This window comes from Puma concolor, chromosome C1, assembly GCF_028749965.1.
Source record: "Puma concolor isolate L17-30 chromosome C1, mPumCon1.1.hap2, whole genome shotgun sequence".
In the NCBI taxonomy this organism is placed as follows: domain Eukaryota; kingdom Metazoa; phylum Chordata; class Mammalia; order Carnivora; family Felidae; genus Puma; species Puma concolor.
Window position 1 is genome coordinate 208,781,878 of NC_141674.1, and position 22,816 is coordinate 208,804,693.

The 22,816-nt window shown below is 45.7% G+C and overlaps 1 protein-coding gene across 4 annotated transcripts in view; it reads right to left on the reverse strand.

Moving 5' to 3' along the window:
• Nucleotides 1-18,813: 18,813 nt before the first annotated feature.
• The window catches only part of WDFY1 (WD repeat and FYVE domain containing 1), a 47,066-nt gene continuing 43,063 nt past the window's right edge, over nt 18,814-22,816 (reverse strand). For all 4 annotated transcript variants that reach the window (XM_086719753.1, XM_086719754.1, XM_086719756.1 and 1 more), the window contains one exon: nt 18,814-22,154. In XM_086719753.1, coding sequence (XP_086575879.1) covers nt 22,095-22,154 — 60 coding nt within the window. In that variant the 3' untranslated portion in view covers nt 18,814-22,094. The remainder of the gene's footprint in view (nt 22,155-22,816) is intronic.

Here is a 22,816-nt window from a genome sequence, read left to right on the forward strand (position 1 = left end):
ACATAGTACCAAGAGTGGTCTTCCCTATCATCTTTTCTGGACACGCTGAAGGATTCATACAGACCCGTCAACACCTCGCTCCATATGTGACGTTATTCCAGAACGAGACGAATGTCTCTGCAGTGACCTGCGTCTCTGCCTTAGAGTTGTAATCATCTATCCAGATGATGTATATGCCAGTGCATACTGTTCAAGTGTTACTTCCTCACACTGTAGACGCCAGATTTTCTTTAGAAAACGAGTGTGAAGCATGCATCTCGTGTGTGTGATTATGCAAAATGCTTCCTGATGGCTCTTGCCTTCTGAGCCGTAGTCTTTGGGAATACACAAGACTCACTGAAGATATCAGACGACGCATGTTAGGAAGCCAACAAAGTCTTTCTCTCCAATCATAATGGTTATCTGGTTAAGGGCCAACTGAACTAAAATGGGTCGGATGGGGCAGTTCCTGGGTTTCTCTTTTGAGTTGTCAAATATGAGATACTTCAACAAGGCAGGCTGATGGTTATCGTTGCTGCACCGGAAAGAAAATGGAATCCAGCTGAACCCTGATACTGGCTGGCAGTTACAATCACCATGAAAAACGCAGACTACGTCAGCGCGCGGGTGAGACCGGGTACCTCCGAAAGAACCGAGACGTTCACGTGAGGGCTAGCCTTTGATTTGATCAGTCCGGGTTCTTAGGCTCGCCTTCCCCACTCTGGGTCCTGGTGGAAAAGGGTTGGCATCATTCCTGGCTGGTGCATTCCACGTTTGTCTGGTTTTTGCCACCATTTCCTCCCTACTCATATCCACCCTACTTTGGAATTCTGAAGATTCAAACAATCAAACGATGGCCACACCCCCGGCTGCTCAGCATATGCAGTGCTGACACTGATGAATTACCCAAGGCATAGATGTGACATTGAGGGGGCCTGATTTATAGCTGGGTAGGAGGAGATACCCTCGTATTCAAGAGGCCTTCAGGGTGGTCCGAAACTTGAGGCCACACTGGTGTCTTATGTTCCCAGCCTCCGGACTCCTACAGAATATGCTGAACTCCCTGGTTGATATTAATTTATAATTTATTAATTTATTAATTTATTTAGAGAGACAGAGCATGAGCAGGGGAGGGGCAAAGAGAGAGGGAGGCACCGAATCCAAAGCAGGCTCCAGGCTCTGAGCTGTCAGCACAGAGCCCGACACGGGGCTCTAACTCACAAACTATGAGATCGTGACCTGACCTGAAGTCAGGTACTCAACCGACTGAGCCACCCAGGTGCCCCTCCCTGGGAGATACTTAAATTTCAACGTCAACCAGAGAACTGTTAGCCCTGGTGCCCCTGATGAACAGCAGTCTTTGGTTCTATAGCTGTTAGTTGTAAACTCCCCATGCAATCCTGTGACCATGCATAGACTGAGCATAAGTACAGAGTCCCTAGATAAATGTATATGTTGGGAAACGGAACTAAACCTCTAGGCTGGTGATTCAAAATTTGGGGCAGGGAGCAGGAAGGGCGATGGAGAACAGATGGAGAACCTAGCCCTCGAGTGAGTTGGGACAGGCAAAGCCCTCGAGTGAGTTTGGGACAGGCATTGACACCCCTGCCCATGGAAACGTGGCCGCAGACCTGCCTGAGTGCTGGGACTGACTTACAGGAGGAGAGGAGTTACGATCAAAAGTCCTGAGTGCCGGTCTGGTTCCTCCTCCTACAAGCCACGTGACTTTGGGCAAGATGCTTAACCTCATTGTGCCTCAGTTTCCTCACCGGTAAAATGGAAATGATAATTCTTATGCTTCCTAAAGATGCTGCCAGGATTTAAAAGTCACTACTGAATAATTACAGCTCTTCTCACTATTAGTAGTAAATTTTCATTTGTGTTAACGTTATTACAAAAGCAGCCTGGGGCGCCTGGGTGGCTCCGTCAGTTGAGCGTCTGACTTCGGCTCAGGTCATGATCTCGCCATTCCCGAGTTCGAGCCTCACGTCAGGCTCTATGCCAGCAGCTCAGAGCCTGGAGCCTGTTTCAGATTCTGCGTCTCCTTCTCTCTCTGTCCCTCCCCTGCGAGCGCTCTGTCTCACTCTCTCTCAAAAATAAATATCAAAAAAATTTTTTTTAGAAAGCAACCTTGCATACTCACGGACCTAAATACTTTTTCCAAAGCGTGTTAAAACGCGACTCCCATGTTTCAAAGCAAGGGAGAGAGCTGAGCGGGAAGGCAAGGTAGCTTGATGGCCCCAGCATGCCACAGGCCAGGGGAGGCACACGAAACTCGAGAAAGAAGTGAATGGCGCAGAACGGTGATCTGCACACACAAGCAGGGGGCATGGGTGACCAGATGGTCCCAAGGCTCCGTAGGGGGAATCATGTGAATGCACACGGGTGCAGAAATTGTCACCTGAGAAAATGACAGCAAGCTGCCTCCTACATTCAGAATCCTGTGTGAGACAATACTTCCTCCTCTGCTGCTGAAAGAGCTCAGGAACTTTATTTCCTTCTTTTTTCTGTCCTTAACAAATACTTTGCCATCATAAATATCCAGCTTCATACTGGCTCTTCTCTAGTATTCTAAAAGCAGTGTTAATGGGTAATAGATACTAGCTGTTAATCTTATCTTTAAAGCAAAACATTCTGCCCTTTTGATCTAGAATTGCAAACAATTGGCAGGAATTCACTCAGCAGTGGAGGTTTTCTGTGCAGGTCTATCCTCTCGTTCTTTTCTTTTTAATTTTTTTTTTAAATGTTCATTTATTTATTTTAAGAGAGAGAGAGAGTGGGGGAGGGGCAGAGAGAGAGAGAATCCCAAGCAGGCTCCGTGCTGTCAGCGCAGAGCCTGATGTGGGGCTCGAACCCACACACTGTGAGATCATGACCTGAGCCGAAGTCAAGAGTCGGACACTTAACTGACTGAGCCACCCAGGCGCCCCACTCCCCGCCTCTTTATTTTCTTAATCCACATTCTTTTCCTCTCACTTGTTTCCTCTCTGGTTGAGAGGAAACACATTTTAGAAATACTGAGGTTGCTGCCGATGTTGTGTACAAGTCATTATCCCTCTTGTATAGGTGAGGAAACCGAGGCTCAGAAGGGTTAAGCTTGTGAATGTCACCCCCCTTGTAAGGTGCAAAGCTGGAACTCAGATGGGCGATCTGGACCCTGAAGTCCATGGTCTTTCCACTACGGTTGTTCAGCACCCAGCACCCTAGCACCCAGACCTAGCTAAAGTCTTTAGCTAGACTTTATCAAACTTTCCTTTATTTTCATCCTCTGCATTCCCAACTTACTGGGCTGCATTTATTCTGGCCAAACCTTGCAACATTTGTAAGAGTCTGAAGAGGGAAGGGGCGCCTGCGTTGCTCAGTCGGCTGAGCGTCCGATTTCGGCGCAGGTCACGATCCCACAGTTTGTGGGTTCAAGCCCCGCGTCAGGCTCTGTGCTAACAGCTCAGAGCCTGGAGCCTGCTTCGGATTCTGTGTCTCCCTCTCTCTGCCCCTCCCCCACTCACGCTCTGTCTCTCTCGCTCTCAAGAATAAATAAACATTAAAAATAAATAAATAAATAAATAAATAAATAAATAAATAAAACATTAAAAAAAAAAAAAAGAGGCTGAAGAGGCTTCTCTGTCCTGCACACAGTGTTCACACTTCTGCCTCCAGCCTGACGTTTAGAGTCACCACCTTCAACACGGGTTGGGGTCCCACTGATTAGACAAAAGTCCTGCCGAGACCATGGGAGCTGTTAGAATTCTAGACCCCTCTCACTAGAGCCGGGGGGCCTCAAACTTGGGTGCGCACAGAATCGCCAAGGAGCATGCTAAAGATAGGCACGCCCAGCCCTGCCCAGAGAAATGCTGATCCAGAAGATCTCTTCAAGGGCTTCTAATGAGATAGGTGCAAGCATAGATTCTACTACAGGGCTTTGATTTAATAAGTAACCTCACCACTTCTTAACTCTGCAACCTTGAACTGATTACCTAACTTCTCTGTGCCTTTTCCTCACCTATAAATGGAGATACTATTAACATGCAAAGTTTTGTAGTGAGAATTAACCACAACAATAATACCTAAGGGGCGCCTGGGTGGCTCAGTTGGATAAGTGTCTGACTTCCGCTCAAGTCATGATCTCACGGTTTGTGGGTTGGGGCCCCGCATCGGGCTCTGTGCTGATGGCTCAGAGCCTGGAGCCTGCTTGCGATTCTGTGTCTCCCTCTCTCTCTGCCCCTCCCCCGCTCACACTCTCTCCGTCTCTCTCAAAAATAAAGATTAAAAAAAAAATTTAATAATACCTAAAAATTATTTACGTGGTGCCTATACGTAGTAAGTGCTTAAGAAAATTTAACTGTTTTTGTTGATACCAAAGTTTGTGAACCTTTGTCGGAGGCAAAAACAAAGATCTCACTAGGACTGTTGTCTCCCTTGAGGCCAGTGGAGGAGCTGTAAATGGAGGTGATACGGAGGTGATATGTAAATGGAGGTGCACAACTCATATTTTGTTGTGAGAAGTAACCAGCAGGAAACAAGTACCCCAGCAAAAGCAGTAATAAAACATAATTGGAAACTAGGAGGAGTTCCATGGTGGATAAAACCAGGGACCAGCAATGGAGAATAAGGGGGAATCTACTTAGAAGGGGCCTAAAGGAAGGGGCGTTGAATCTGAAGGCTGAAAGGGATTGGGAGACTTGGATTGGAGTCAGCCAGGTGACCAGGATGGGAGAGGACAGGTGAGTGGTTGGCATATGGGGAGCAGAGCACTCCAGAAGATCTTGGTTCCAGGTGGGGCAAATCTTGTCAGCTCTGCTAAAGACTTGGAATGTTTTAAGGAAAAGAACCTCCTTCCTTCTTTTAGCATTCTGAGCAAACCGGCACTGATGAGCTCCCCCTATTAAGGAATGAATGAACAGAACACTTGTTCAATACTCCCTTCTCTCCTCTCTGAGTCCTATGTTCCATGGTGTCATTTAAGCACCTGGGTGGCTCAGTCGGGTAAGCATCTGACTTCAGCTCAGGTCATGATCTCACAATTTGTGAGCTCGAGCCCTGCTTTGGGTAAACATAAGCCCTGCTTCAGGTGAGCCCTGCTTCTCTCTCTCTCTCTGCCCTTTGCTCACTGTGCCCCCCCACCCCTCAAATAAATGGTGTCATCTTTCTCAGGTCATGGCAGCGTGGTATCTGCTTACCTGAGCCCCCCAACACAAGAAATCGTTTTCCTTGGAATGTGGTGGATTAGGAGTGTTCCACATTTTCCATTGCTTCCATTTAATAACTATTGAACATTTGCCTAGATAGTCCTCTGGCGTTAAACCTATATACTTTCAGGCAAAAGGAAAAGTCTGAATGTTAACTCAGAGCTGCATTTCTGGTAACATGAAGCTCCCAGAGCAGTAAGTGACCTCTTCTTTTTTTTTTTTTTTTTTCAACGTTTATTTATTTTTGGGACAGAGAGAGACAGAGCATGAACGGGGGAGGGGCAGAGAGAGAGGGAGACACAGAATCGGAAACAGGCTCCAGGCTCTGAGGCATCAGCCCAGAGCCCGACGCAGGGCTCGAACTCACGGACCGTGAGATCGTGACCTGGCTGAAGTCGGACGCTTAACCGACTGCGCCACCCAGGCGCCCCTACCTCTTCTATCCCTGCCAGACTTAAAGACTAGATCCTAACAGTTTTGTGAGAGGTGTAGTAAGGTTTTCAAGGAAGACCAGAAAACTGAGCTATTTGTAGGCCCAGACATGGCAGTGGAGACCCCCTGTGTTCAGTCTGAGTAATAGCTACCAGAATGAACCTTTTTTCTCCTACCTAAAGGTGTTAAGTGGGAAAATGTCCTTTATGCACCAGGCCCATTCTTAGGAACTTATTTATTCTCTAATCAGTTGCCACCTTTCCCAATACAACTTAATTAACAAGAAGTCAGCTTAGATTCAGTGGAGCTAGGAAGTAGGACCAGTAAGCAGCGTCTTCCAACATCACTGAGCCTTAGCGTTATCATCTCTAAAAACAGAAAGTTTGGGAGCGCCTGGGTGGCTCAGCTGGTTAAGTGTCTGACTCAGTTTTGGCTCAGGTCATGATCTCATGGTTCGTGGGTTCGAGCCCCATGTCGGGCTCCTTGCTGACAGTGCAGAGCCTGCTTGGGATTCTCTCTCTGCCTCTCTCTCTGCCCCTCCCCTGCTCACTCTCTTTCTCTCTCTCAAATAAATAAACATTAAAAAAAACAAAAACAAAAAAACCAGAAAGTTTTGACAGTACACAGCCCAGGGGCCTTTTTGATTCTATAATCCCAGGAGACTGGGATCAGAACCGGGGACTGGCTTCTGGCCTTGCCTTTGGCTTGGGTGGTCAAGTCACTGACCATCACCAGGTTCCAGGGTCACAGAAGAGGCACAGGAGAGGATTCAGGGCTCTCTTGGGCACTTTTCAGCTACTTTAAGCTCGTAACCTTCAAAACTTCCACCCAACTTCACAGGCTTGAAAGAGTCACCATATCACCTCATCCAAGCCCATAGCCTCCCCCAAGCTCGGCCCTCCCATTACACTGTGGGCGGTAGAAAAGATATGGGTCCAAAAGACCAGTCAGGAACCAGGGGAGAATGATTCTGACCTGAAGCCATGGGGTGCCACCTGGGCTTTTCAAACAGCACCTCATCAAAGCAGGGCTGGGAACTGGGTTTAGCATCTGCCCGACCCTGTCTTTGCCTTGACAAGGATACCCAGATTCCCCCTGCTGGGATGAGGGACTTCTAAGTGCCTTGCAGCCCTCTGGAACTTACCAGTCTTCAAAATTCCGTCTTCTGGCCCAGCTTGACATATCAAAACAGGTCAAATTTACTGGACATTGAGTATGTGGCAGGCAGTGTATGTGTTACTTTGTACGCATGGACCCATTTAATCTTCACCATGAGGCTCTCTAGAGGTCACTACTCTCCCCACCTCCCAGAGAGAGCAAATCCGAATCCAGAGGTTAAATGGCTGCTCAGGGGCCACACAGCTCCTAAGGGTCATTCCAGTAGCTGCTGCACAGCGGGTGCCCGACGAACACAGGCTCAGTGAATCAGTGTCCAGTGAAGGCTTGTATGAATCAAAATAGAACTCACTTCAAGATCCCACTGAGAAACATTCCCAGGCTGCAGATTCTTCTAGCACTTCCCCTTCCTTTCTAGACATTAGCAGACTCTAGGTCAGCAGCTCCATCCCTGGCCCTTGGGGCGATTTTCCCCTCCTTGACCACAGAGCACACTTTGCTTCCCTTGGGAAGTCAGCCTTACCCACATCCCCAGTCCTGCTCATTCAGACCTTCTTGTAAGTTCCTTCTTTAACTGGTAACAAGAGCCGAAGAGACTGGGCCAGAGAACTGGTATTACCCAGTATCAGCCTTTCTTAACAGCCGTGAACCAGGAACTCCAATGGGATCAGGCCACACACCGCAACTCCACCCCACAGTGAGCTTTGCCTCGAGGGGCACGTCCCGCACAGCGCTCTCTTCTCCTCCGTCAACATCCCCAGAGTAGGTTCAATCCCTGCTTCATCTGCATCATTTCTAATTGAAGGGAGGCAGAAAAAAGGAACTAATATTTTTTTATCTACTGTGGATACTAGGCTATCCTGCTTTAAGTACCTTAATGTTTACATACACGGTATCATTGTACTCGTGTGACGGGTAATGAAACCAATGAGTGCCCAGAATGTTTTGCGTAAGTTGCAAGTGTTAACTTGGCCAGTGAGTAGCCGCACTGGAATGCAAACCCGGATAAATGTGGAGCCAAAGTCCATGCTCTTTCTGCCCTACGCTGTCCTGAAGGCATTCGTTAGCACTTCCTGTTGGCCTCCTCTGCAGAGGGGTTCTGTAATCACCATTTGGGCAGGAAGTGGGAGGGTGTGTTTTAGAAGCAGAAAATCTGGAATTTGAGGACCATTTCTACAGAGCCCTGAAAAAGTTTAAATCAGGGGCGCCTGGCTGGCTCAGTCAGTTAAGTGTTCTGCTCAGGTCACGATCTTGCAGTTTGTGGGTTCGAGCCCCGGGGTCAGGCTCTCTGCTGTCAGCACAGAGCCCACTTCGGATCCTCTGTCCGCCGACTCTTTCTCTGCCCCTCCTGCCCTCTCTCTCTCCAAAATAAATAAAATATTTTTTAAAAGGTTAAATCAAATAACCCAGGTGAAGAATTTAGCACCTTGGTCAGAAAAAAAATAGGCACTCAGTGCGTATAAGCGATCCTTCCCCTCAAACCAGAACCGAGAACGGTGAAGAAAATACCCAAATGAATACGTTAATGAACAAACGAATCAATATTTATCCTCTTTGAAACCGGTTCTTCGGGGCGCCTGGGTGGCGCAGTCGGTTAAGCGTCCGACTTCAGCCAGGTCACGATCTCGTGGTCCGGGAGTTCGAGCCCCGCGTTGGGCTCTGGGCTGATGGCTCAGAGCCTGGAGCCTGTTTCCGATTCTGTGTCTCCCTCTCTCTCTGCCTCTCCCCCGTTCATGCTCTGTCTCTCTCTGTCACAAAAATAAATAAACGTTGAAAAAAAAAAATTTAAAAAAAAAAAATTAAAAAAAAAAGAAACCGGTTCTTCAATACTCTACCTCTTAATCTGTGTTGAAATAATCAATCGGCTTTAATAACCCAATTTTCCTAAAGTTCACCAGAGATACATAGAAAAATATAACGAGATATATTTCTTTCATTGAATTAACTCTAAGAAAGCCCGTGATGCCGGAAGAAAGACAGCGGCTGCAAGGCTTACACGAGGCTCTCACCCTTCCTTTTGTGTTCCTTTCAACATTCGATTTCCAGGCACGAGGTGCAAACTGGCATCAGTTCTATAATGGTATTTTATGTTGTGAGATGTATATGCCCCAGTGGATCCTGCTGTGACTCGCTTCGGAGACCCAGGCCATAGGTGTAAATAAATTACGCACTTAATTAGAAGCTTCCACTGCGTTCATTAGGAATGAGATGAATATTTTCAGTAGGAGATTAAAGGGCAATTGAAATGATTATGGGAGCACAGACACAACTTTGCAACTAGGGAGAATTTTCCTAAATGTGCAATTGCATTCTCAACACAGGTGCTTCATTGGGTACTAGCCTTAGTTAATACATTTCAACACATTAAACATCAGGTTTGTTTTTTTTTTTTTTTTGAAGCTACTTTTGTCTACTTATTGCTTTTGGAAATCAGAAGAGTGTACAAAGGCTTCTTCTTACCCTCTACCCCAATACATCACTAAAGTTTTAAATGGTTCATAGCTACACAAGTGTAATTGACTTGATATTTATAAACAATGTTTCAAGTTGTTCTAAGAAAACTGGTAAGGAGACACGTGAAAAAAGTATACCTCACATTACCAGATACCAGCCACAAATTTGACTTCACTGCATAACAAGGACTTTGAAACTTTTTACCATAATTAAATATGAAGATTTGAGATTTTTAGTTTTTTTAATGTTTATTTTCAAGAAAGTGCATTTCTTTTTTTTTTTTTCTTCAATTTTTTTAAATGTTATTTTCAAGAGAGAGAGAGACAGAGAGCAAGCAGGGGAGGGGCAGAGAGAGAGGGAGACAAGCAGGCTCCAGGCTCTGAGCTGCCAGCACAGAGCTGGACACAGGGCTTGAAACAAACCCGCAAGATCATGACCTGAGTTGAAGTCGGACACCCAACCGACTGAGCCACATATCATATCATAGTATCATATCATATCATATCATATCATATCATATCATATCATACCATATCATATCATATCATATCAAGTATACAGACCTCTATTTACCACAGCAACAAAAACGGGGGGAAAAATCACTTGGGAATAAATTTAACATGAAGTGTTTTAAAACCTTATTGGAGAAAAAAATTTTTTCCTGAAAGACACAAGAGAAGATTTGAACAAAAGGGCACAAATACTCTGTTTTGCATAGGATTACTCAACATTATAAAAATGTCAGTTCCAATAAAAATACCAAGACATTGTTTATGGAGCAGGACAAGTAAAAATAAAGTTTATATGTAAAATAAACATGCAAGGACAGTTAAGAAACATTTTAAAAAAACATTTAAAAAACAGAGACATTTCTCTGTCTCTCAGAAATAAAAAAAATTGTTTTAAATAAATAAATAAAAGAAGAAAACATAGAGGTTTCTCTTTAACCTGTGTATAGGGAAGGGATTTCTTTTTTTTCTTTTTTTTAATGTTTTTATTTATTTTTGAGAAAGAGACAGAGCACGAGCAGGAGAGGGGCAGAGAGAGGGGGAGACACAGAATCTGAAACAGGCTCCAGGCTCTGAGCTGTCAGCACAGAGCCGGACTCCGGGCTCGAACCCACAAACCATGAGATCATGACCTGAGCCGAAGTCGGACACCCAACCAGCTGAGCCACCAAGGCGTCCCAAGGGATTTCTAAAAAGAGCTAGAGTCGATCAAAGAAAAGATTGATAAATTTGACAAATAAGTATTTTTTTTAAAATGTTATGACAGGAAACAAAAAACCACCACTAGTCAAAGTCAAAAGACAAATGAAAAACGGGAAAAAATATTTGCAACATATGCCATAGATAAAGGGCTAGTTCTCTGACATACAAAGGACTCAGATTTAAGAAGGAAAAGATCAAAACACTTGATAGAAAAATGAGCAAAAGGCATAAACACACACGTGCGCACACACAAGCTTAAGTGACCCTTAAACATATGAAAAGATGTTCAACTTCACTCAGAACATGAGAGATGCAGATTAAAGTTACAGAGATGCCATTTCTCACCTGTTAGGTTAACAAGAATTAAACAAAAATTAAGGAGCGTAACAGTGTAACAAAAATGAAGCCGTATGAAAATAGCATTTCTGATATTAGAAGAAATTAACATTCAGATGCTCGTGTGAGCCCCTGAAAGCATCATACACTCTGCACTGTGTCCCCGAAACCTACTGGATTTGGAGGCCCTGTGTGTTAGAGTTTATGTTTTCATGGAGCTTTGTAGTCTGATGGGAGAGAGAACTATTTCCCATTATTCACATCAGTAAATAAATGAAGCGGATAGTTTCAGATGACGATAAATACAAAGAAAATCAGGATAATGTGACTCAGGGTGGGATTAGGGTGCAGCCTGTGAGTCTTGGTGGACAGAAAATTTAAGGAGTCAAGGCCAAGTTAAGTATCAGTCCTGCACTTGCCGGGCCCTGGGGGTGAGCGTCTCTCACATTGTTTAATGACACCAGAAAGTGACTGAAGGCCAACAAGCTTCCATTTCATCTAAATTATAATTGGAAACAGGGAACCAAGATTAAAAAGCCCGCAGGCACAGTCTGGAGCAGCTGTGACATTGCGTGCACCCCAGGAACCAAAGAGTGCTTAAGTTATCAGTCAGTAATGATCAAGGAACCGGGGACCCTTCCGGATCTAAAATGGTATATTTGCGGGCCACCTGATTGGCTCAATCGGTTAAGCATCCGACTCTTGATTTCGGCTCAGGTCATGATCTTATGGTGGCGAAACTGACCTCTGCAGCTCAGCATGGGGCTCCGTGCTGACCATTAAGCCTGTTTAAGATTCTCTCTTTCCCTCTGTCCCTCCCTTGCTTGCGCTTGCTTGCGAGAGGAAGGAAGGAAGGAAGGAAGGAAGGAAGGAAGGAAGGAAGGAAGGAAGGAAGGAAGGAAGGAAGGAAGGAAGGAAGGAAAAGAAAAAAAAAGAAAGAAAAGAGAAAAGAAGAGAAGAGAAGAGAAAAGAAGAGAAGAGAAGAGAAAAGAAAAGAAAAGAAAAGAAAAGAAAAGGAAAGAAAACCAAACAAACAATACATTTGGAATGGCTATTCCACAATGGGATAATTAAACACCCGCAGCTCCCTCTTCTCCAACTGAGGCCTCTAACAAAATAATCTGGAGAAGTCCCCACTCCCACTCCTTCCCTAGGGCTGACATTCCAGCAGGCATAGGGATTACACGGCAGTAATAATGCTGTCATTTCCACATTTCACCAGTTTCCTTCTTCTGTGGATATCTGCATATAATAGAAGTCTAGCAAGATGAAAAAATGTAGTGTCTCAAGCATTCCTAATTAACAGATCATTTGGCACCTCTGTGAATCCAAATGTAAAATGGTTCCAAAGTCAACACAACAAAGACACAGAGAAACTATAGGTAACTCACATACCTATGCTTGGAAACCATAAGGATTTACCAGGAATTAGAAATTCTGTATCTGGGGCGCCTGGGTGGCGCAGTCGGTTAAGCGTCCGACTTCAGCCAGGTCACGATCTCGCAGTCTGTGAGTTCGAGCCCCGCGTCAGGCTCTGGGCTGATGGCTCGGAGCCTGGAGCCTGTTTCCAATTCTGTGTCTCTCTCTCTCTGCCCCTCCCCCGTTCATGCTCTGTCTCTCTCTGTCCCAAAAATAAATAAACGTTGAAAAAAAAAAAAAAAAAAAAAAAAGAAAGAAATTCTGTATCTATAATTAGAAAACTATAGGTAGGACCGAAAGCTATCTGCCTTAACAGTCTTTGGCGGCAACGGTGTTCAAGCTATATCAGATGATAAACAAAAGAACAGAGGCCATTCAGATTGAATGATTAAGGAAAACCAAGTCAAGTGGATTTGTACTGAAGTATCTATTGACTCAGGAGAGAGGAACTTTGGAAAGCAGTGACACTCTTTGAGAGACAGAAATAATTTTGTCTTCTACAGCAGCTAGACAGTTAAGTAGCATATTATGGAAACAAACAAGCAAATAGTAACAAGGAGTGAAGAATAACAGATGCTGGGGAACAAATGGAATTGAGTCCTGGTCCCTCCAGGTACCAGGTCAGGCAAGTTCTCTGAGCTTGAATGTATCAGAAGCTCACTAAACTGTAGTTTTCCTTCACTGTAAATGGTAGATCCAGCCTCATTCATTCATTGGGTGAAAGAAAGGAAAAAAATGCATGTGGAGAAGTGGAATGTTAGCTTGGTGTTTGATCGGTTCTGGATTTGCTGGTTTCTTTTCCTAGTACAGGTTGAGACCAGAGTTCCAAGGCATCTACTTAGCTCAACAACTGATCTTTGTAATCATTCTGAGCTATATGGCGGCTCCACCCTTCCAGGTGCTTGGGGCAAACCTTGGAATCGGTTTTGACTTGCTGATTTCCCCTGTACCTCACACCCTGGGCATGAATAGTCACGCTGGCTCTTCCATCAAAGTATGTCCAGAAGATGACCACTTCTCACCCTCTCTACCATCACTACTCCTGGCCAAGCTGCAATCATGTCTCCTGGGTTACCCCCACAGCCTCTCCAGTGGGCATCCTGCTTCTACTCTTGCCTCTACAAGGTATGCACAGCAGGGCAGAGGGACCTTCCTAACGTGCAAGTCAGATAATGTCACCCCAATACTCACAGCCTTTGCATGGCTCCCCCCTTCACTCTTAGTAAAAGCCAAGGTCCTTCCAATGGCCTACCAGGTTCTACATGATCCAGCCCCCACTGAGGTCTCATACTCTGTGCTAAAACTCTTGCCTTCCCTCACTCTCCTATAGCCACTCTGGTCTCCTTGTTTTTCCTCAGACGCATCAAGCTCACTCCTGTCTTGGAGCATTTTTGTGTAGCTATTCTCTTCGCCTGGGACCTCTTTCCTTGATTTTCACTCAGTTATCTTCTTCACCTCTTCCAAATTCTTAGAGCATGTATCACCCCGATCTCTCTATTCGGCAAACTGGCCCCACTCACGGTAGCCTGCTTTTTCTTTTCTCCATAGCACTCATAACCTTCTGACACGCTACATAATTTGTCTTTTTCCTAGGCTTATGGCATATTGCCCTCCTCCCTGTGCAAGAATGCGAACGCCACCAGAACGAGGATCTGTTTTGTTCATTGATGTTCTTTTACAAATCTCAAACGGTACCTATATATAAGTTCTTGATAATCTTTCAACGAATGGCGTTACATCAACAAAAGCACTATAAACGAAATAATACACATCATCTACATCAATGCTTGGAAGCTGAAAATTTCCACAACTCAGAAGTTTCCGTGCCCTAATCATGGTACACAACTTGCATCTCCATAATGGGCAGAAATGTGGAAAAAATTGAGCACCCTTAAATATGGCCCAAATAAGAATCTAATATGCTTAGTCCAGACTGGGTTAGTTCAAACCAAATTCAATGTGGCCAAAAGTAAACGGTCAAATAAAAACTTGTAGAGGAGGTAGAGGGGTGGCCTTGGTGGACAGAAACATGGAGGAAGTCTGAAGTGGATAATGAGGACCGTGACCCATTGGCTATAGGCTCTTAGAGTACCCTTATGGAAAAATCACTTGCTTCTGAAGAAGCTCACCGGTAGGATATCGCCTTGTGTTCACATCACTTCTCTTGCTTGGAGATGGTGGGGAAGGGCCGTGCTCTGCCCTTTGGCTGCCGGATGAGTTGAGTCCAGTGGGTGGCCCACTGCTCAGGTTACCATTGCCATGTAACAAACCATTCCACAGCTTAGCAGCTTAAAACAGCTGTTTTATTTTGTTTGGAATTTGGGTGGGTCAGAAATTCAGGAAGGGCTCACCTGGGCAGCTTGGGGCCTCACCCGGGGCCTCTCCTCTCACAGCTGTGGGCTGGGTCTGCAGGCATCTGAAAGCTCAACTGGGCTGAACATCCAAGATGGCGCACTCACAGCAAGGTCAGTGCAGCTGCTGACCAGAACCCCTCAGGCGGCTGGTTTCCCACAGAGAACCAGGTAGATGCTGCTTGGCATTTTCTGATCCAGCCTAAGACGTTGCGGAGTCACTTCTGACACATTTTCTTTTTAATGTTTATCCTTGAGAGAGAGAGAGAGAGAGAGACGGGGAGGGGCAGAGATAGAGGGAGACAGAGGATCCAAAGCGGGCTCTGTGCTAACAGCAGAGAGTCCGATGCAGGGCTCGAACTCACGAACTATGAGCTCATGACCTGAGCTGAAGTCAGACGCTTCACCGACTGAGCCACCCAGATGCCCCTGCCATATTCTATTAATGGGTCACTAAGTTTGGCCCAGATTCAAGGGGAGGGAGCATAAGTCCCACTGCTCGATAAGAGAATTTACAGAAATATTTAAAACCCCCACACCCATCAACCATGAAGCTGTGAAGGAGGCTGTCTTAAAGTAGGCCTTAGGATGATCAGACACCCAGAACGAGTGCTTGATGTTTCAGGAAGACAAGCACATCGCATCGCACCCCTTGTGTGTATATCCACTATAACCTCGCTACACTTTTCTCCATCTGCTCCTTTCAGCCTGTGGAAACTGAACAGTGGCTAGGTAGATGGGATGGGGTGGGTACAGGTGAGGGTGGTGGAGGGAACAGCCATCCCCCACCACAAACTCACGAGGATGATTCACACACGTTCCTTTTCATTTTCGCACATAATTCCCCAATTGTACACATACGGGCATTCCTTTGCTAAGTGCCCACTGAGCTCAAGACTATTGTATGAGCAACTTCCTCGTCCCAACAGAAACGAGGAGGAAAGCAAGAACTGTGGGGGCAGATAGGAGTAAGCAAGAACACAGACACTGGGGGAGGAATGACGGGACCTGGACTTAGAACCTGGGCTTCTACTGAGGGAAGAGCTGTGAGGGTTTTGGGCACAGGAATGGCATGATAAAACTTGTCACGTTTTAACAAGTGCGTCGGGAACAGGCCGACAGGGGCCGGGGCAGGAGCAGGGAGACTGGTTAGGAGGCTACTGGAATCATCCAGATGACCCTGGACTGAACCATGGCAATAGCAGCTCAGTGATGCAAAGGGACCATGTTGGGATACATTCTGAAGGTACAGCCCATAAGCTTGTACCGAGGTTTGCGTTTGCAAACTTGCCCATGTTTCCAGCACACATGTGCAAATTGGGATCTATTTGATAGATTAATAGCTGATAGAACTCCAGAAGTAAGATATTAGATGTCATTATCTGTTACAGAGTTCCACTTGAACTCTAGGCTGTGGGAAGATATGCCACATTGCCCTGCTGATGCTGTAAAGAAATTTCCATTACTTCTTCTCCAGAATGTCGAATTCAGGATCTAAAATGTCTTCAAATCTGAAAGAGCCAGATGGGGTAAGACAAAAGGAGCCTGGGCTTTGAGGTCAGACACACTGGTCTGCAACCTTCAGTTCTGCACCCGGGTTTGCCTTGGGGCATCGTCCCAGGCCCCACTTTATACCACAGATGATGACCCTGAAGGTGGTCCCAGAATGTGCTTTTCGGTTTTCATGAGAAACCGTATGGGCCAGTATGTAATGAGCCTCCTGAGGGATGGTTTGTATGCCCAGCGCAAAGATTTAGAGAGATCTCAGGTATGGCCAAGGAGACTCAGGGCCTGAAGAGTGAAGGAGAGGAAGGCTGGAAATCAGGTACTTGAACTACCCGCCTGAGAATGCTTTTGACATAACGGTAAGCTAGGTGAAGTCTAAAGAGGCCAGAAACGAAAACGGGCTGGTGTCTCTACTTTCCCAGTGCTAAGAGATCAGTCGACTCCCCAGCAGCCGTGACATCAGCTTGTCGTGATGGCATTACAGTCATCCCAGCCGACCTCTCTTCCTCTGTGCCCTTGGCTGCTAAGCAGCCTTCATTGGTGACGTGGGTTCTAACGAGACTGTCCTAAAGATAGTTGGTCTGCTTGGCAGACAGAATTCACTGTAAACAAACTGAAATTCCACACATTAAGCCACTAAGATACACATTTTTATTCCCTATTCAAAGGGGAAACAAAAATCAAATGTTGGCAATGGCGTGAGGATATTAGCAATAGGACTAAAATAACGGGGCGCCTGGGTGGCTCAGTCAGTTGTGTCCGACTCTTGATCTCTGCTCAGGTCATGGGCTCACGGTTCATGGGATCGAGCCCCAAGTTGGGCTCCACGCTGACAGCCCAGAGACTGCTTGGGATTCTCTCTCTGCCCCTCCTCCTCTCTCTCTCTCTCTCAAAATAAACTTAAAAAAAAAAGCATAAAAAGCTTAAAATCTACATCTTCTTTCGGGGCACATGGGTGCCTCAGTCAAGGTTAAGTGTCCAACTCTCGGTTTCCACTCAGGTCATGATTTCTGTCTCGCGGTTTGAGCCCCACGTCAGGCTCTGTGCTGACAGCGTGGAGCCTGCTCAGGATTTCCTCTCTTTCCCTCTCTCTTTCTGCCTCTTTCCCCCATGCTGTCTCTCTCTCTCAAAATAGGTGAACTTAAAAGAATATATATGCATCTTCTTTGACCTAGTAATTCCTACTTTTAAGCATTTATCCTGGGAAAATACTTGCAAAAGTGGGCAAAAACGAGCATACAAGCGTGCGGAGTTTAGTATTTTTTTTTTCATGTTTTATTTTTTGAGAGTGGGCCAGTGGGGGGTGGGGGGGAGGGTAGGATGTAGGAAGTAGGCTCCGAGCTGTCAGCACAGAGTCCAGGCAGGGCTCACCTTCAGGAACCACGAGATCATGACCTGAGCTGAAGTCAGATGCTCAACTGACGGAGCCACCCAGGTGCCTGAAAGTTTTTAAATAGCGTATTCATGAAAATTATATTCTAAAAATCCGTAACGTAACTTCAGCATGGTAAACATTGGTTAAATAGCCGCATGATGGAACAAGGGGATACTGCAGCCCAGGCTGGACGATGTTCCACTGCACACACACGCACCACCTCCCCCCCCCACCTCAGTGGACTAGAACAAGGATTTATTTTTCCCTCATAAAATGGCTCCACGGGACGTTCTCTGTCAACACGTACTTCTGCGACCACCGTGGGCCACCCACGGGGGCTGAACGGCTTACCTGCAGTCCCATGCTTCTGCAAGCACTTTGCCAGCTGAGGCAGGTCACGCGGCCTCACCGAGGCCGCAGTCGCGGGGCGTGTCCCACGTGTCCCACGGCCCGGAGCGCCCGTCCACCCCAACTGTGCAGCAAGTAAAAAGGCTAACGTGGGACTCCGCTTTTGATACAATAAGCGTCACGTAACACAGTACAGCAGGTGGGAAAATGGCGTGGCCCCTTGAAAACGGGTGGCCGGTCAGTGAAGGGTCGGCACTCTTGACTTCGGCCCAGATCACGATCTTGCGTTCGTGAGTTCGAGCCCCGCGCTGGACTCTGTGCTGATGGCCTAGAGCCTGCCTGGGATTCTGTCTCCCTCCCTCTCTGCCCCTCCCCCGCCGGCTCGCATGCACGCACTCTCGCTCTCAAAATAAATAAACTTAAAAAAACAACAACACTGGAAAGACCTACGGCATAAGGTTGACCGTGTTTTCTCTGGGCGGTGGTAGGACAGAGGCCTTTAAAAAAAATCTTTGTTAGCCTTTTTTGGTGTTATCTTTTTATTTTCCTTTTCTGTTTATTCCTTTTTATTATATATTATTTTATTACATATTATTTATTCAATAAAGGTATACACTGCTTTGAAAAAAACACAGTAAATGAATGCCTTGCTGGTTTCTCAATCAACTCATCAGTTCTCTTGGGTCTGAACCACGCTGTTTCTTCGCAAAACTGAGCTGCTGACGTGGAGAACTAGGGCACGGAGGCCGGTGTCTCCAGGGAGTCTAGATATGCTGAGCGATGTGACTTCAAGGCCGCACAAACTTCAAAAGAGATGATGATACCTAACCCCTAACGCTTACCTGACACACTCATTACACGCTAGCACATCAGAGCACGCGGTATGGAGAAGGCAAGTGCTTTCAAGTCAGACAGACAGACAGGATCTTCTCGGTTTCCTCATCTGTAAAGCAGGGACAGTAACGCCCTGAGGGAATGTTGGCAGATCAAAGGGCGTAACCTGGGCAGAGCTCCCCGCACGCACGCGCAGTGTGCTAGTAAGTAGCATTATTGTCCTATGTCCAGATCAACTATAACAAAAGCTGAATTAAGCAACAGGGTAACAAGCAAGGAACATTTTATTGTGTATGCATATTCTCAAAAATAACACAAAAAAACAGAACCCACAAACAGGAGCAAAGGACAAAGTTTTCTAACTCTCTGGGACACACAGGGCACCATGTCTTATAGAAACGTAGCTAGTACAAGACAAAATGTACTAATCAACATTGCCCTTTGCTTCCCCAGTCAAAAAGGCTATAGAGTAAAACACTTTAAATTGTATTCTAATATAAATCTGTTGCACAATTAAACCTCAATTTACTCAAAGAGTTACTGTATAGTAAACTACAGAAAATAGAGTAGGCATTCAAATAATCTGCTCACAATTAACAATTAAGCAATAGACACTCGAATAAATACCGCATGTATTACTTATTTGTTAAACGTCACACTGATAATGAGCAGATGCTTTATCATGAATAGTAACTGGTTCCTTACATTTTAGGAGACACCAGATCCAGTAACGGAAGTAGAAAGTAATTTAATGAAAACTCATTTAAGAAAATATTTCCTTGGGTCTGAGTCACTATGGTATTTATTACATATTCAGGCCAGTTTCAACAGTTTAAAAATGGAGGTACTAGCAAACTGAATTCTTTAGGGAGAGAACCAAGTGACGCATTCGAAAGCACTATTTTTTGTTTACATCCTCCAGGCAGCAGGACAGAAGCAGGACATAGTAAACAGAGATTTACAGCGTACTGAATAACGTTTCCGGCTAATGCTACGCCGGTGTTTCTATCATTTGCGTTAAAAAGGGCAATTTTAGAACACATCTAGAATGAAGAATTGACATTTCCTTATCACATACATAACTAGATCTAAACGTGAGGATTTTCTCTAACGTTCTGTACTTTTTAATCCCTATTTGTAGAAATTAGCGTGAGTATTCAGGAATGGAAAAACCACAAACTGTTACTTGAAGAACTATTTTAAATGACCTGTTTAAGAGCAACGCAGTCAAAATAAGGCAATAACTAGAAGTCTAGCGGTATTTTCCTTATGTGCCCAGTCAGCAGAATTGAGAAAATAATTTTTGCCCACCTCTATAAAAATATTACCCCATTTGCTCCCTAGTAAGTAGTAGAGACAAGACAAGCCTGCCATGTGTGTTTTTAAAAAGAAAAGTGATTAACAGGCTCTGATGGAGACAGAAGTCAATCGAAACATTCCTTCCTTTTCTGGATACCCCTCTCTAGTTCTTTGTTATATATGCCTTTCCTCCTTGGCGTATATTAGCTTAACCCCTTAGCAGGTGCTCTCACAACCTTATATTCTCTATAGAACACTGGGTTTTCCATTAAGAATTTTTTACAGTAAAAAAAAAAAAAAAAAAAAAAAAGGCTGAAAGCTACGGCGTGATATTGTGCTGTCTACCATGGACACGATAAAATCACATTGGACAGAAGTTAAAGGCAAACAGAACCACAGCTCAGTACTTTTTAACACGGCCAGAAACAGATCATATACTATTTTCCTTTCAGGACTTCATGAAATCCCCAGGATAGCACCTTTGTACGAGCTGGACCATTAACTGAACGAAATCTAACATTCAATGCTGCCCTTTAAGATCGCACCCCTCAAGCTTTCTTCCAGGCTGTGTGAGTATCATATGTTTTGTAAAGAGCTTAAGAAATGTTATTAAAGGTGATATAACACAAAAATTATAAGGAGCAACAAAATCCTTCAGTCGTATTTCTGAAGGCAAGTCAATTTTTAATGCAGATCATTCTAGATCATTCTAGAATCCTTTCCTTATTATTTGCATCATGTGGCCATTAAGATATCTTAGTTTAACTGCCTGCCTTAAACATTATAGTCCCTCTCAGCCGTTGTGAAAAAACAGATTTAGTCCCTTCATGGTATCGCTCAGAACAACCACGCTGTCTTGATATGATCCCAACACAGTGACGCAGTAGTTTCTATCAGTATCCACCAGTAAGACTAACAAAAACACTGTTGCTCTCTACTTTAAAATCTGTCTTTCAGAAAAGTAGGCCTCTCTCCACTCACTTTCACAGACCTGAACAGGTACGTGTACTACTGTAAAAACAAACAGTCCAAGAAATAAATACTGGAATATTAAAAGACAGGCTCCCTCTTCCCCACCTCTTCCCCATCCCGGTACTAAGTGGCCACAAACTTTTAAAATGCCATTTGACACGAGAGAATTCGCTGGTTGTTATGAACGTGATTTACAAGGTAGGAATGACTGTGCAGGACCTGGTGAACAATTGCTGCTCTGGGTTGCCCATTCCCTTCTATGAAATATTAACGATATTCCTCACAGCAAAGAGTCAACACAGTTTAAAAAGCTCTGGAGTTCTTTTCTGCAGTGTATATCAAATTGCCACAATAGCACAGGGGCTCATCTTGGAACTATAAACCGAATGCATGTGTCTTTTCGGAGGACTGCGCCGTTCCGTGGAACAGAACGATCGCTTCCCTTCGCAGTCATGCTGGTAGCTGGGTGGGGTTTTCCATTTTCCATTGGTCGTTTCTGACTGTAGTGAGGGAGTCAGGCGGCTCGTGTGACTCCCACGTGAACAGCACCATAAATACATTTTGTCCTCAGAGCACGTCTGGGGGAAAGGGAAGAAGGTGGGCTGCCCGGGTTAATCTAGAAATTTTACAGCTCGCTTAGTAACAACCGTGAAGGTTGGCCGTGGCATACGGTCTGGGAAGAGGAAGCAACGAATGTGCCAAACACCGAGGGCAGATAACGGCCCTACCTGCCCAGAACAGGGATCCTTCAGAAGTTTGTCCATAACTAAGTGCACAGGATCCTCCCATGCGGACAGTAAGGAAGGAGGGGCCCTCTGGGCTCTTGAGCTCCTGCTGCGCGCCCCTCAAGACGGAGAGACCATGTTCTCCTCACCCTGCTCCCTGCTCTGACGACAGAGCCACCGAAGCCCGCGGAGGGCCCGCGAGTCTGACGGAAGGGGGCTTGCACCCGGAACTGCTTTAACAAAGTTCTAAGCATTGGCGCTCTTTTGTTCAATAGTTTTTCCTCTGAAACTCGCATTTGCCCAGTCGCTCCTTCAGCACACACCAGCTCCCTGTTCACGAGGGAGCCTTACCGAGGTCACTTCGTCCCCACAGGTCGTGCCACAAGTGCCCCCAAACACAGGTGACATGTTTTTCTTTTTTAAAAAAATGTTGCTTTGTCGTTTTGGCGGCTACTGGCCATTCCCGTGACGGGGACGGTGGCGCCATGGGGAACGGCTGCATTTGGTGAAGGGTGCCTCTGGGAAGGTGCAGGCCTCGCCCGGCTCCCAGATCAACACGGAGAAAACCCAGTTGCCAGACTGCAGCCCACCACAGGCGTCATGTCCCAAATCTGCAAGAGAGAGAAGACGCCAGCGAGGCAGTGCTCGTCACGGGCTCCGAAAGCAGAGCTCACGCTGCAAACGGCTGTTAAACTGGAAAAGGGGTCAAAGGAACTCACTCTCTCATTCTTCTGCTATAAAACCTTCTCAAGATCTACAGTGACAAAAGCACACAAACCGTTCACTAAAATGTGAAAAAAGCTTGTAAGCGCTATCCTGTCACCTGAAGACTCCATCACAATGTTTGCTAGACGTTTATTTTCATTTTTAATAAAAAGCCGACTGGGGAAAGCCCCTATTCTGAAGAATTAAGAGAGAAAGCGTGTCATGATTTCACAACTCCAGAGTGGCACTGAGTCTAAAACGCTAGCTTTTAGTATCTGTGTTAGTGACCGAGGGATCGAAAGAAACAACGTGTGGTTATGTCTTACAAGTAGGAAACCTTCTGTCCAGGATCCCAGGACCACCAGCAAGGGAAGGACGACCGGCGGCAGGGGTCGGCTAAGGCGCAGACGAGCTGCGAGGCAGGAACCCTGGGCAGATGGCCACACTGGGTGCCAGGCCCCACCAGCTACCCCGAGGACGGATGTGGTACAGGGAAACACCACCGGAAGGAGCTACCACCAAGGGCCTGGGGACTCACAAACACGTGACTTGTTACTCAGGGTTTTCA